General features: G+C 36.5%; 1 protein-coding gene across 1 annotated transcript in view; it reads right to left on the bottom strand.

The window, feature by feature from the left end:
• LOC129729381 (UPF0047 protein YjbQ) overlaps positions 1-15,935 on the bottom strand; it is a 102,339-nt gene that overhangs the window by 18,453 nt on the left and 67,951 nt on the right. The window contains exons 2-3 of the mRNA XM_055687910.1: positions 15,748-15,802; positions 68-149 (exon numbers count right to left, since the gene is read on the bottom strand). Of these exons, the coding sequence (XP_055543885.1) occupies positions 68-149; positions 15,748-15,802 (137 nt within the window). The remainder of the gene's footprint in view (positions 1-67; positions 150-15,747; positions 15,803-15,935) is intronic.

Below are 15,935 nucleotides of genomic sequence, written 5' to 3'. Positions count from 1 at the left end.
TATCGATAAAAATCGATAAATATGAAATTCGACCATAGCTTTCTATTGCTATTAAAACATAACTTACCATATCATCGGGGCCTTCACATGAATGTCGGTACGGCAGCCCCTCCGGAACAATTTTGTTCAGCATCATTTCCATGTCGTCTCTAAAAAGAAAAAAATACATCTCTTACTAAATTAAATTTATTAATTTTTAACATATATCAAATCAAAAGTTTTTTAATTATTATTTTTAACAGCCTAAAAAATGTCCGAAAAACAAGCGTTCATTTGTTTGTTATCAGTCCAAAAAGCCTTCAGGGATAATCTTTCATTACTGTACAAATTACCCGACACGGTTCCTGTAATGATCAGAGATAGTGCGGCGGTAACCTAAAGCATAATAAATGTTTTGAATCATCTCGGTATAGCTATCGAAACTACACTTGAAGAACCTAATCGAAAAACAGAAAAGTCAAGTAGGGCACAACAGTAACGGAATCCACGGTTTCTTCCTTAATTTTCTAACCAAAAATTCAGCGACGCTAGACTTTAATCTGGTTATTAACAAACTCAGGCTAAACGCCAAACTCACATCAGCGAAACTTTCGTTAATCCTTGATTACTAACCGATTATTATGTAGATTGTTATACATATCTTTATACATATATACATAATCACCCAGTCGCCGTAGGTTCGAGTCCCGGCTCGGGAGAGACTGTTAGTGTTAGTAGGATCGTAGCGCTAGCCCCGCAATTGTCCTGTACACTTAACAGTCGGCTGCGAAGTCTGTGTATAAATAAACAGTCTGTGTATAAATAAATCAAGTTTCGAATCGGAATGTAGCACCAAGGCTTTGCTTTGTTATACATATAGTTAAATCTACTCGCTTATCGAAATAAACGAAAACCGATTATTATATAGATTGTTATACATATAGTTAAATTTATTGCTTATCGAATGCTATTTACAACAAGTCGTTCAAAATTTGCCAAACAATTTTCATGCTCCAGGGTTTAAAAAGTAATTATGTTTGTATTTTAATAATGTAATAAGATGGCTGGTTGGTAAATGGCAGGAAACGTGTTACTTAAGACACTATTGTGGTCATCGACCTTTGTTCAGCAACTCCTCTCCTAACCTCCACGTGGTGCTGGATCACGAAATACGGTGCCTCGCCAGTTATATGTAAGATGGCATCCCCGTCGTCAGACTAGGTATCGTAGCCCTAGCAAGCGAATATGAATTACTACGAACAATCCACAGAAAAACACGGAACTAAATAATCGGCCTGGACCTAAGCGAACGAAAAAGGACAACTATCATTGGAAACTCGGTACTTGGGATGTAAGGACTCTACCCAACCAACAATTGAAACACAATGAAAAAGTAGGAGGGTGGTAATCAAGACACGACCGCATGACGTTGGACTACGGTATTCTTATATTCCATTAAAACAAATAATAGAGAGAATTGCAACTCTAGTATTTGCTGCAATTTTATCTAACAGTGCATTTCTGAATGCTGAGACGTTAAAACGTTATAAATAATAATATATACTAAAAGAATGGATATCTTTTATTTATTCGCTGTTATTTCATACATTTTCGAATCAACCCTTTGTTAGTAGCTGCACTACCAAGACAATCATTTAATTGAGCGAATTGGTAAAATTTTTCTATCTAAGCAAAAAGCAAACTTAACGGAACTATCTGAAATTGGAGCCCAGAACGATTCAAACGAAAATTTTAAATTTAAAAATTGTTTGACATTAAATCGATAAAACTTATGCTAGGTTAGCTCCAGCCCAGCATATAACTTCATGTATTCAAAAAAATACGTTTATTTCAATAACTTAATATAGCAAGAGCTCAATTACACGTTTTTCGGTAGTTGTTATCAAGGTTTGGGCGAGTGACAGGAAAATATCTTAACTTCTTCAATTGTGATTTAGAGCATTTCTAATTGTTTTGTTATTTTTCACGATAGCGACAAGTTTGTTTCTTTCTCTGTGTGCGAGAAACAAAATCAAAACCGCGCACCGAGAAACAAAAACGAAAATTTAATGAATGCTCATTGAGAAAACTTGCAACTCTTTTTACCAATAATTTATGATACTCAAAAAAACCTGTTTTGATATAAATGAAATTTATAGTAAATAAGTGCTGATCATTCATAGGCAGTAATTTTTTCTCGATGAATAACGACTGGCTGAAGAAGTTAAAATCGCTGCTGTAAAATCAAATTATCAACTGTGTTCGTGAAATTTCGGTTTTCGAATTTTTTTTATGCCAAATGACTTAAAAACGCATGAAACGTCGAGAATTGGTGGCATCTGAAAAAAAAATTTTGCAAAAATTTACTCTCTGGGACTTCGTTTCGAGTCGTTTTTTCAATTGTGGAAGGCGGAGTTCAAAATGTTTAGAACTTATCTTTTGAAATTGATCACTAGTCTCTCGAAATAGCTTGTATAATGATATAGACTATTTTAAAATTTTTAATATCTGTCATCTAGAACAGTGAGTTTTCTATTATAATAAATTGTGTACAATGCATGTGCCGACGAAAAAAAATTAAAAATTGTCTTTAGACTGTTTGTCGGCGTTTGTTATACATATATACGTAATAATAAATTATGTTATATTGATTATCTCGAAGTAAAAACAAACACTCATGTTTTTATCCCTCTCTTGAGCGACCTATAACGACCTAGACGCTCGATATAGACTACTTTGCGGATTTCAAGTCGTTATTAATTTCGCTTGATGAGTTTTGGTTCAATAATCCGAGATTATCCGGAACAGAACCGGGACAGGCCTGCTTGTTCTAAGTACTGCAATGATCATGGCCATTATATTACAGGAATATGTTCCTAGTTACTATAATTACAAAACCGGTTTACCAATAGCGGTTGTTCTTATTGGCAACAAAAAACCCTAAAACCTTGATTTGTGAGGTTATTGAGTAAGAATTGGTTGAAGGAACGACGAGAAAACTGCCAAAAACGAACTGTCTAAGCGGAACGGGGCTTTTATCACTACAATTATGAACAACCCCGAACCTCCCAATGACCCGGAAGACAAAGGTACGTTATATAAATACAGAAACAAAAAATACTCCGGATAATCGAACCATTTTCTCCGGATAATCGAGCCCCCAGATAATCGAGTCCGACCTGTATTGTGAAAAATGAGTATAAAATAAAAAAAGCACTTCGGTTCGTTTGATTGGTGTGACGGCTTCGACAAAGTTGTAGGTAATAATTTTGTCTTTCCAAAAAAATTACACTTAAAATTTTTTTGATTCAAACGTTAGAAGAAAGATTAAAAATTAATTAATCAAAAGTGCCCATTTTTCAAAAACTTGATTTTTCTAATAAAACCTACTAAAGATTACCAAAACAATGAAACCAGTCTGATCATATAGAAATCAAGAAAAATAAGTTATCATTTTTTGGAAAAAAATATATTTAAAAAAAAAATTATTTTCAATTTTTTTATAAAAGGCATATTTCTTTTTTGGAAGGACAAAATATTATCTACAACTTTGCCGAAGACACTATGCTGTTTCGACTGTAGACATATTTTTAATTTCCAATAGAGCACTCTATGAGGAATCCAGAATATTTCTACAGTCAAAACGGTTTATTCGATTGGCATAGTGTATCTGGCAAAGTTGTAAATAATAACTTCGTTCCTCGTTTTTTTCTGATTTCTCCATGGCCGGTTTCGTTGTTCAGGTAAACTTTCGTAGTTTTTATAAAAAAAATCAGTTTTTTTAAATGGGTTATTTTTGATAATTAATTTGAAACTTTCTTTTATTTTTTTTTTTAATTAGTTATTTGTTCTTAGAGTGTATTTTTTTTTTTGAAGAACAAAACTATTATCTACAACTTTGCCGAAGATGTCACACCGCTCAAACGAACCGTGTTGGCTCTAAAAATTTTTGTAATCATCAATACCTATCCGAAATAGCATTTTCCAATAGCTTTTCAAAAATGAGTTGTGTTTCAATAAATTAAACCAATAGCACAAAATGGCATCTTCTGCCTATAAAAACGTCTATGCAAAGTTTCAGCCAATGGGCTAGTTCACGTTCTGATGATGTAAACTTGACAGAAAATGTATGGTCGAACTGTCAAAACGACGCATACCCAGAAACAACGAGTCAATTGTGTTGCGTATCTGATTGAGATCCCTATACTCTCATTATCACTGAATAACATCGATACAGTCTTTTGTCTGATTACATAAGCTAGAGCACTGTGTGTTCAATCAAGTGTTGGCAAAGGACATTATTGTGGTAAATTAAACGAATAAATTGTCTGGTACAACATTCAAAAGACGACTGCAAGTGTCTTAGAGAGTAGATTTTTCAAACAAAGTAAAATTTCATTTCATCAGTTTTCACCGTTTCATTTAAAACTTTAAGACACTTGGAATCGAAAACATTTTTCAAATATTAAAATTCCATGTACCTCCCGTGTGTGATTTTGCAAACGACATGAAAGCATTCAACATTTTCCACGAGACACAATCTTAATTTTGGTTGAGATAATTTTTTTTGCACAGATTAGTTTGATACATTTTGTAAATTTGTTTTGTAATATTTTGCCATTTTACTTATAATTTTTCCAATTCATTGGTATTCAGTGAAAAGTAATTTTTTTCATTTTATACTCATTTTTACACAATATTATGAACCACCCTATGTCGAATAAATGAACCACCCTAATGACACATATTGTATTCGATGCTAGTTATAGTCTATATCATTATACAAGCTATTTCGAGAGACTAGTGATCAACTTAAAAAGATAAATTCTAAACATCTTGAACTCCGCCTTCCACAATTGAAAAAAAAATTTTTTCAGATGACACAAATTCTCGACGTTTCATGCGTTTTTAAGTCATTTGGCATCAAAAAAAAAAAAATTCGAAAACCGAAATTTCACGTAACATTTTCTGGTCACTTTTTTCATACGATAATTGGCACCCTAATGTACACACTGCACACACACTAAATGGCGGTAGCTTTCCTAGTGGCGGTGCTGGCTCGGGCAGTTTGTGGCTGTTCTCACCCAACGATATCTGAATTGGATTATTGCTGGTGGGGTCCAACTCAGATCGAAGGGGAACCGAACTGAATGAAGAAATGCAGCTGCCTACTACCTCCGTAGCTCTGCCTGATACCACCGCTCTGGTTCTGCTGCAGCTCAGTTTCGCCACTGGAATCAGCCACCGCTGCTGATTATTCAGGACCGTTCTAGTGGCCGTCCACTTGGTAACTGATGACTGCTATGAGCAGCGTTGCCAGGTCATATTTTAATAAATCTGGAAAAGGCAAAAAAAAATCTGGAAAAAATCTGGAAGTCATTTCGTGGGGTGAAAGGTAAATTCTTCGGATAAAAGTCTTGGGGTACGTAAAATTTGGGGTGACAAAATTCCAAAATTTCGCGCCAAATTTGAAGATGACCTTTTTGCGGAACAGAGAAAATAAAATCTGGATAAAATTTGGATCATTCATGGAAAATCTGGATAATTGGACATCAAATCTGTCTACCTGGATACATGTTCAAAAATCTGGATAATCCAGCTAAATCTGGATACCTGGCAACGCTGGCTATGAGACGACGCAGGCTATTATATAGCCCAAAGCAGCGATGCCAAACTTTTTTTTATAAAAAGCTGGAAGTTTTCAAAATAAAAAACTGGAGAAAACTGAACTGAACTAAATTTGAAGCTTCTACATTAATTTATTTGATTTCCGGTTCAAAAATGCTGCACCATATTATTGCATGTAACCAAAAAGGCTGAATGAAAATTGTTTACACATAGAGGTTATAGTCACTGGCGTACTTGGAATTGAGTAGATTCCGATTAAGATCTTACAACCGAGGCGTATGAATGCACAAAATACTGAAAAGACGATACATGTAATAGAAATGAGTTCAAAAAATGTGGTGATGAACAGAAAACTGGAAATATTCAACCTTCAGCTGTTTCGCTGGCGATCTTCAAAAAAACTGGAGATATCCAGGAAAAACTGGAGGGTTGGCAACGCTGGCCCAAAGCAAAAATCCATCCGCGAGCAAATGAGAAGCGAGCTTGTGGTTGGTTGAATGTGCACGACTTTTAACACAACTTTTAACTAGTTTAGTATTGAAAACATATTTAAATTATTATATGACAATCTTGCGCAATATTTCCCCTATCAATCAAGCCATAGTGTATCTGGCAAAGTTGTAAATAATAACTTCGTTCCTCGTTTTTTTCTGATTTCTCCATGGCCGGTTTCGTTGTTCAGGTAAACTTTCGTAGTTTTTATAAAAAAAATCAGTTTTTTTAAATGGGTTATTTTTGATAATTAATTTGAAACTTTCTTTTATTTTTTTTTTTAATTAGTTATTTGTTCTTAGAGTGTATTTTTTTTTTTGAAGAACAAAACTATTATCTACAACTTTGCCGAAGATGTCACACCGCTCAAACGAACCGTGTTGGCTCTAAAAATTTTTGTAATCATCAATACCTATCCGAAATAGCATTTTCCAATAGCTTTTCAAAAATGAGTTGTGTTTCAATAAATTAAACCAATAGCACAAAATGGCATCTTCTGCCTATAAAAACGTCTATGCAAAGTTTCAGCCAATGGGCTAGTTCACGTTCTGATGATGTAAACTTGACAGAAAATGTATGGTCGAACTGTCAAAACGACGCATACCCAGAAACAACGAGTCAATTGTGTTGCGTATCTGATTGAGATCCCTATACTCTCATTATCACTGAATAACATCGATACAGTCTTTTGTCTGATTACATAAGCTAGAGCACTGTGTGTTCAATCAAGTGTTGGCAAAGGACATTATTGTGGTAAATTAAACGAATAAATTGTCTGGTACAACATTCAAAAGACGACTGCAAGTGTCTTAGAGAGTAGATTTTTCAAACAAAGTAAAATTTCATTTCATCAGTTTTCACCGTTTCATTTAAAACTTTAAGACACTTGGAATCGAAAACATTTTTCAAATATTAAAATTCCATGTACCTCCCGTGTGTGATTTTGCAAACGACATGAAAGCATTCAACATTTTCCACGAGACACAATCTTAATTTTGGTTGAGATAATTTTTTTTGCACAGATTAGTTTGATACATTTTGTAAATTTGTTTTGTAATATTTTGCCATTTTACTTATAATTTTTCCAATTCATTGGTATTCAGTGAAAAGTAATTTTTTTCATTTTATACTCATTTTTACACAATATTATGAACCACCCTATGTCGAATAAATGAACCACCCTAATGACACATATTGTATTCGATGCTAGTTATAGTCTATATCATTATACAAGCTATTTCGAGAGACTAGTGATCAACTTAAAAAGATAAATTCTAAACATCTTGAACTCCGCCTTCCACAATTGAAAAAAAAATTTTTTCAGATGACACAAATTCTCGACGTTTCATGCGTTTTTAAGTCATTTGGCATCAAAAAAAAAAAAATTCGAAAACCGAAATTTCACGTAACATTTTCTGGTCACTTTTTTCATACGATAATTGGCACCCTAATGTACACACTGCACACACACTAAATGGCGGTAGCTTTCCTAGTGGCGGTGCTGGCTCGGGCAGTTTGTGGCTGTTCTCACCCAACGATATCTGAATTGGATTATTGCTGGTGGGGTCCAACTCAGATCGAAGGGGAACCGAACTGAATGAAGAAATGCAGCTGCCTACTACCTCCGTAGCTCTGCCTGATACCACCGCTCTGGTTCTGCTGCAGCTCAGTTTCGCCACTGGAATCAGCCACCGCTGCTGATTATTCAGGACCGTTCTAGTGGCCGTCCACTTGGTAACTGATGACTGCTATGAGCAGCGTTGCCAGGTCATATTTTAATAAATCTGGAAAAGGCAAAAAAAAATCTGGAAAAAATCTGGAAGTCATTTCGTGGGGTGAAAGGTAAATTCTTCGGATAAAAGTCTTGGGGTACGTAAAATTTGGGGTGACAAAATTCCAAAATTTCGCGCCAAATTTGAAGATGACCTTTTTGCGGAACAGAGAAAATAAAATCTGGATAAAATTTGGATCATTCATGGAAAATCTGGATAATTGGACATCAAATCTGTCTACCTGGATACATGTTCAAAAATCTGGATAATCCAGCTAAATCTGGATACCTGGCAACGCTGGCTATGAGACGACGCAGGCTATTATATAGCCCAAAGCAGCGATGCCAAACTTTTTTTTATAAAAAGCTGGAAGTTTTCAAAATAAAAAACTGGAGAAAACTGAACTGAACTAAATTTGAAGCTTCTACATTAATTTATTTGATTTCCGGTTCAAAAATGCTGCACCATATTATTGCATGTAACCAAAAAGGCTGAATGAAAATTGTTTACACATAGAGGTTATAGTCACTGGCGTACTTGGAATTGAGTAGATTCCGATTAAGATCTTACAACCGAGGCGTATGAATGCACAAAATACTGAAAAGACGATACATGTAATAGAAATGAGTTCAAAAAATGTGGTGATGAACAGAAAACTGGAAATATTCAACCTTCAGCTGTTTCGCTGGCGATCTTCAAAAAAACTGGAGATATCCAGGAAAAACTGGAGGGTTGGCAACGCTGGCCCAAAGCAAAAATCCATCCGCGAGCAAATGAGAAGCGAGCTTGTGGTTGGTTGAATGTGCACGACTTTTAACACAACTTTTAACTAGTTTAGTATTGAAAACATATTTAAATTATTATATGACAATCTTGCGCAATATTTCCCCTATCAATCAAGCCATTGGTGTTTAGAATCTGTTCAGTGGTAATGATAAAAGAAGCACTTTAAAACGGTGTTGAAACACCTGTTGCAGCTACCGAAAGCGAGCTCGTTATTTGTTGAAAGCTGCGATACTGTTTACACAGTCAGATCGGTTGTATCCGTTAGTGTCGACTGTGCTTGTGAAGAGTGGTGGTGATTGGTTGCTCGGTATGGTTTAGACAATCAATGTGATTTATCAATTTTTCAATAGTGTATCTCGAACTTATTTTTGTTAAATAAGTTCAACCGTAAGAGAATTTCTGATCGGTTGATGCCAAAACCTCGAAATTCTGAAAAGAAATGACTGATATATAAGCGCTCAAAAGCTGACCACTTTTCCCTGGTTTTCCTTGGTTGAACTACTGGGTTTTCAAATTCAGGTGCCTAACTTCGATATAGACGTTAGTCCAACGTCAAAATAAATTGTGATTATTTGTTGCACTAACGAAATTCTCAAGTTTCAAGAAACATCTAACAACGATAAAATTGTAAAATTGCAAGCAACAACGAAAGTTGCATCGTTGCTTCAAAAAACTTTACACCAACAACGTGATTAACGATGTTGGGTTTGTTGTTGAAACGTGTAAACGGCATTTGAAAACCTAACCTTCACTAGATAGATCCAGTGGGCGTAGTATATAAGTTGCCAACGTGATGCTTGCGAGATACACAAAACAAACACAAATTAATACTACTAAAAGTTGCTGTCATGTTCGCAAGCTGTGTAACAGCAACTTTTGCTCAATTATTCGCCTTATACTTGTTTTTGAGATGAGGTTATATATTGCGTTGTAACTTTTTACTGATGTCCATGTCTTCACGTCGCAAAGCGATTAATTTACATAAAGAAATGATGCTGTAGTGTTAACCTATGTTCTCTACAGCGCTTGTTGCAAATTTTATTATCTTTACAATGCAAGAAAGGAAAATAGTACCCCGTTGTAACTTTTAAAATGTTAAATAAAGTTATCAACGCTGTAACTATCAAGTGACCTTTTATTTCACTGCGTCGTAACCTCTGATATTAGGATTACAAGTCATCCATAAACCATTTTCACAATTCGGCAGAAAAATTTGGGTCTCTAAAACGAAATTAAAATATTTGCTTTTAATACACTGTCACGCTGAGGTGCTTATGATTTAGAGAAAATGAATTAGCAAAATTAAAAACTGAGCGTGAGCATGATTAGAAAAGCAAAACTAAAAACTGAGCAATAAACTTGCAAGAATTTCTACAGCAAACGACGTAATTAGTAGAAACGTGAAAACTGAATTGAAGTTGACAACTGGAGTTGAATCCTCATCAATTTTTTGAAAATAATCAAAGATCAATCTTTTGTTTGCCACGAGGTCATGTAATTGCTGTTTCGTGCAAGTTGCTGTTACGATACATCTTCGTTGCTGAAATTTGACAAAGCATCATTTATCATGTTGTTATCAAATTCCATACATATGTGTTATGTACATATTGCTGTTTCATTCTTGAAACTTGTGTTGCAACAACGGAAATGTTGCAATTGGCTCCACCTCCCCCGCTTTTTTGGTCATTGTTCAGGAAACTGAAATGTAGCTGCAACTTAGTTTCGCATAAGAATTTGTTGCTGTGATGCAAAAAGTTCATAATCGAAACAAATTTCGCTGCTTGGGTACTCGAACCGGCACGCGCAGACATTTTGGCTAGAGAGCTGCTGAAGATCAATTTGAAGGTCGCAGCTATCCAGGAGGTGGCCGAAAACGAGAGAACGTGAAAACGTATACGCGTGTTGAGAATAAAGGATAAATTCTTCAATTACAGCCTAATCAATGTGTACGCCCCGGCCTATGATGAGAAGGAGGAGTTGTATGATCTCCTTAACCCTCTAGTGCCCAATGCCGCCTTTTGGCGGGCTTCATTCAAACCTCTAAAAAACTCCAATGACTACTTAAAAAGTGTTTATAATGACTCATAATGATTTTACCGAAGCCCGTCTAGAAATTCAAATTGGGCAATAGAGGGTTAAAAGATGTACATTTATATGTGCTGGGTACGTACAGTGCCCAGGAAATGCCAAGATCGACATTGAAGATGCAAATGCGCAGATCACTCTGTAATTGGTAGAGAATACTTCCTTTCTACAATGAACAGTAATGAGGCTTATAAATTTCGCTGCAGCCAAAGGCATGGCTATTTGTATTATTTAACACGCTGAAATATTTCAAAGCACACCTAGATGCACCCAAGTGGTGTGCTCTCAGATCGGCCATTTTCTGATGGTCGGCACTTCAGATGTTACAGACGATAGGTCGTTAACGTAATTTTTATTGTCATTTACATTCATCATTGACTGCGAAGCCAATGTTCACCAGATTGGGGGAGCAAGGGTGTCAATGGTCTTGATGAGTGCCTATTGGATATTAGATATTTGCGATAAAGATAACAAACCTACGTTTACAAACGCTATCAGAGGTGAAGCGGATCCGATGCTATGCAATCTAGCAATTTCTGAGAAAATTACTATTTGGCATGTGCCGGATGAAACTTCACGACCTGACCACAAGCACATTTTGTTCGAAGGGATTGGTGGAAAACCATCATCTATAGCAGCGCTTCTCAACCTTTTTTTTGTCCGCGTGTCCGCGTACCTTTTGGCGATATTTTCCATATCGATTGTGCCTGAAATGTTCCGCGTACCTTTTGGCGATATTTTCCATATCGATTGTGCCTGAAATGTTCTCGCAGAGTGGGAGAGAGTAGTGGTAAATTATGTTATGGTAGTCTAGTTCAGGTTTCAAATTGAACGATGGTTTATTTGATTGCTACAGTCATGTTTCAAGAGCAAGATTGAACAACAAAGGAAGTATTATCGAGAAAAATTGCTCTGTCCGCCATTACTAATTTTTCTTTCGCGTAACCCCTGAAGGCTTTCGAGTACCTCCAAAGTTACGCGTACCCCAGGTTGAGAACCGCTTATCTATAGAGAGAGAAACAGACTGCGATCAGTATGCACAACACCTGCGAAAAAATTTACCTTCAAATTGTAGCAGAATTGAAACAGTTTCATAACTGGAATCTATGACAACTCCGCTAAATGAAATGGTAATAAATGCATGCAAGAATAGTTGTCCTGTAAAGCAGTCGTCATCAAATAGGGACGTGCCATGGTGGAACAAAAAACTTGAATGTCCAAAAAAAAATGGTTGGAAACTTTTTAATAAAGCAAAACGTACTTCTGACTAAGCTCCATATAGAAAAGCCCTAACCGAATATAGTCATGAAATATAGTCAGGAGATCTAAAAAGAGGTTTTGAGTTCGGGCTTTGGGGGAGGACTTCAGTTGATTCCAGATTACGAAAAACTCTGGCCAAAGAACATACCGTTGAGCTTGGCAATCTAAAGCGTCACGACGGAATCTATACTAGTGGTCCTCGTGATACCTTGGATCTAATGATAGAAATGCATTTTCCAGGTTCTATTGAAAATACGGATTCAGCCATTTCTGAATTAGGTGAAAGCGATTCTCAGCGGACTTGCTTTGGGTCTACTAGAACGGAAAGTACTGTATGAGATGGAGCCGAGGAAATTTTTACAAGAACCAGGGTGCAAAGTGCTATGAGCCTTTCGAATGTGCAAGTGTAGATGGAATATTTCCTGCATTGCTTCAAAAAGGTGAAGCAATAATAATTCCTTCACCATCTAACGTCACTGGGAAGCTGCGTAGTCGCAAGGTTACAGAGTTCGCTTTGTCAAGCGGATGGTCGTAGGTTCGAATCTTAGTAGAACCAGGCCATTCGTGTCAGAAAGGACTTGAGCATGGGTTTATTCTCAGGTTCCCCACCAGTTCGCTCTCCTCCAATCCAATGTGAGGAATCCTAGAGAATCTATGCGAATCGTATGTGTTCGTCCGGGTAGCGGTATTTGCTAATAATAAAAGTGCGGGATACAGCAGACACCCGGGCATATCTCACTATAGATCAACGATTCTGGTCGCAGTGAGGAAGTCCATACAGGAATTAATTCCTTCACTTATTGAGATTTTCAAAGCCAGTTTAAAAACTCGACGGTTGGGGTAATAATGAATTTATTGAAAGGTGAATTCTTAGGCTGGCTTGAAGCATGCTGACTAAGGCTCGACGTTCGTCAAGGCTCAACGATATATTTCACAGAGGGCTTAAAAATAGGTACAAAAACTGGTGCATGAATCTTCGGCTAGTTTAGTGGCTATGGGACATTGGCCAACAGTGTTTCAAGCAGAGATTTTTGCAAAATACAAACATGCAAATTTTTGTATTTTCTCTGACAGTCAAGTAGCGTTGAAAGCACTTGGTGCTCATAATTGTCCATCTAAGATTGTCTGGGAATGTATTCTCATATTGCTACACTCATGTCAAAAGAACTCAGTTAATTTATACTGGGTTTCAGACATTGTGGCATTGGTGGGAATTAAAAGGCAGACGAACTTGCAAAACAAGAATCTAACACATAGTTTATTGGCCCAGAATCTTTCTGTGCAATAAAAAAAGGTTCATCACATCAAATATAAGTTATTCCAACAAGTTCATGGAGCTCAATATAATCTTCGAGTCCCGGAAAAGTGATTGGCTGCATGAACCATATCTTCCGTGACCGGGAGCGTGTCGACGCAGGTGCCTGATCACTCCACTATAGTGATCATTGTTTTTGCAAGGGCTACACCCTAAACCAGGTCCCTACGAAAGCCGATTGTCAAAAAATGCATTTCGGGAGGCAGCGAATGTGAAACAATTTCGGCTAATATCCAAAATAATTGAGAAGTTGGCTAATATCCAATAAGTTTCAACCTGTGGCTTGTACATGAATCAGTGTGTTATTACTGTACTTTATTTCGTCTAACTTTTAAAAGTGTGTTGCAGCCCGGTGGTCACTAGCCTCAGGTAAGGGATCGTAAGGCCCTTGCATCAAATTTTACTTTTCTTTACGAAGAATTTTTGATGCAACAAGAATTTATTCGTTGTGCCGCAAAACCCAATGGTCAAAAATCGTGATTGTTTCCTTCTGTCATGAACATTTATATTCTTAGAAAGGCTATTTAGCTCTTTGATTAGAGGTTATATTGAAGAAGATTTAGATTTCTCTTTGGATTTGATGAAATAAAATAGGAAAGTGGATTGTGAGATTATCATGAATTAATAATATTTTTGTTATATTGTTGCACGAAACAACTGTCTCGTCGTCCTTTTCGTCCTCGCTTGGGCTTCCGTATTGTTTTATTGAATTCAAAGCCATTTTTATCACCAACGAGCACGATATAATTCACATCGTATGGATATTAGCCAAATTTTACACCGGATTGTCAACTGATCTTTCGTTAATAATTGAAAAAACGGCTACTGCGTGAAAAATACTTGGCGGGTGGAATTTTCCTGCAGATTTCTCTGATTCAACTCAACGGCAAGGTTCCAGCTTGTATGGAGGGTGATATACTCAATAAAAAGTTGACATGGACAGTCAAAACATTTTATACCGACAAAAAACTTTAAAATGCGTTTTTCTCGAATTGATGCCTATGGCATATTAGCCAATTTTTGAATTATGGGCAGTACGTATCTGTTTACTATACATACTACGAAAGTTCACACCGTTGAACAAAGTAATTCTATTCCCCTAATAAAAAAACTCTGCCAAAACGGAGTACATGATGGCTGGTAGAGAGCGTGGTAGCCCGTCGATTGTTGGTGTTGCGGTGATTAATGAAGAATCATTTGAAGTAGTCAACGAATTTATATATCTGGGTGATGTGCGACTGTGAGGTTAGTCGTGAGATAAAGAGGAGGATAGCACAAACAGGGCCATCTACGGATTGCGTAACCCAATGAGGTACCGCAGCCTGTAAATCCGTAGAATAGTAACACTCTATAAAACGCTGATTCTCCCAGTGGCCTTCGATGAACATGGAGCATAGACACTGAATGAGGCTGATCAGCGAGCTGTGTTTTGAGCCTAGAATCTTGCGTTAAATTTTTGGTGGCAATCTGGAAAATTGGGTTTGGTGCAGACGCATGAACCATGAAGTATATCAGGCTTACAAATCGGCGGATATAGTCAAGCGGAAGAAACATGACAGGCTTCAGTGAGAAGAATGCCTGAGGAACGACCTGCGAAAACTATATTTAGCAGAAATTCGATAGAGGCTGTCGACTTCGCGGTAAACTCTCGTTGACTTCGAGCACTCGTTGGATGTGTGTTGTTGACGAAGATGACGCTGTTGACGCTTAATACATGTTAGATGCGACTGGAGCAACCCAAGAACGATTGACATGGCGACGTGTTCTGGATTCGGCACTATATCGAAAATCGATCTATCCGCAAAAGTAAAGTAAAATAAGTAACCAGACGGTCAAAACTCTATCGTTAATCTGGGGCGGAATGGGGTGTATAGAATGATGGGAGCTATACACTAAGGTCTTTTTTTCTGCAATTTTTGTCGGTTTTTGTGAACGTCTTTGTTTGCGCGGATTTCAGTATTTAACGGTTCTTTCGCATGAACCTTAAGGTGAATTTCCAAAATTAAAGTCCCGAATATTCACAATTTTCACTCTTGATTTTCATCATGCAGGTGGAAATAACTCTACTTTTTAGTCTTTTTTGGAATTATCCAGCAGAAATCATTTAAAACATTTACACGTTAAGGTTATTTCGCTATTTTCAAAGTTTACGTCGTTTTCTTTTTAGCAAAAAAAAGTAATAGATAAACAACACAAAAGCTAAGAAAATCGCTAAAACGCTAACTGAAAATAAGCGACACTTTTTAGCGATTTAGCAAATCAGTGAAATGTGCCTAGCACTGATAATCAAGATTGGTGTCATAACCATGATTGGAAATAAATTGACATACTTAGTCTAATGAAGTCTAGCATTGTAGACTAAAATTACTAAAAGAAATAAACCTTTTGCTGTAGTAGAGTAGATTACAAATTAGTTTCTAGATTACTTACCGCACGTCTGGATCCCAACTCTCATTTAACGCTAAGCTGGCCGATGTGTGTAATACTGGAAATATATAAAATAAAATAACATTAACAAACGAAGGCATATCTAGTATACAGTAGATGCTAAATGTATAAATAGTTTCCAATGATACTTGAAGGGAGACCCTACTCTGAAAAGTTGAAAAAAAAAGTTT

This window comes from Wyeomyia smithii, chromosome 3 (assembly GCF_029784165.1).
Source record: "Wyeomyia smithii strain HCP4-BCI-WySm-NY-G18 chromosome 3, ASM2978416v1, whole genome shotgun sequence".
Taxonomy (NCBI): Eukaryota; Metazoa; Arthropoda; class Insecta; order Diptera; family Culicidae; genus Wyeomyia; species Wyeomyia smithii.
The sequence above is the reverse complement of the archived record's forward strand: the minus strand, read 5'-3'. Positions and strand labels throughout refer to the sequence as shown.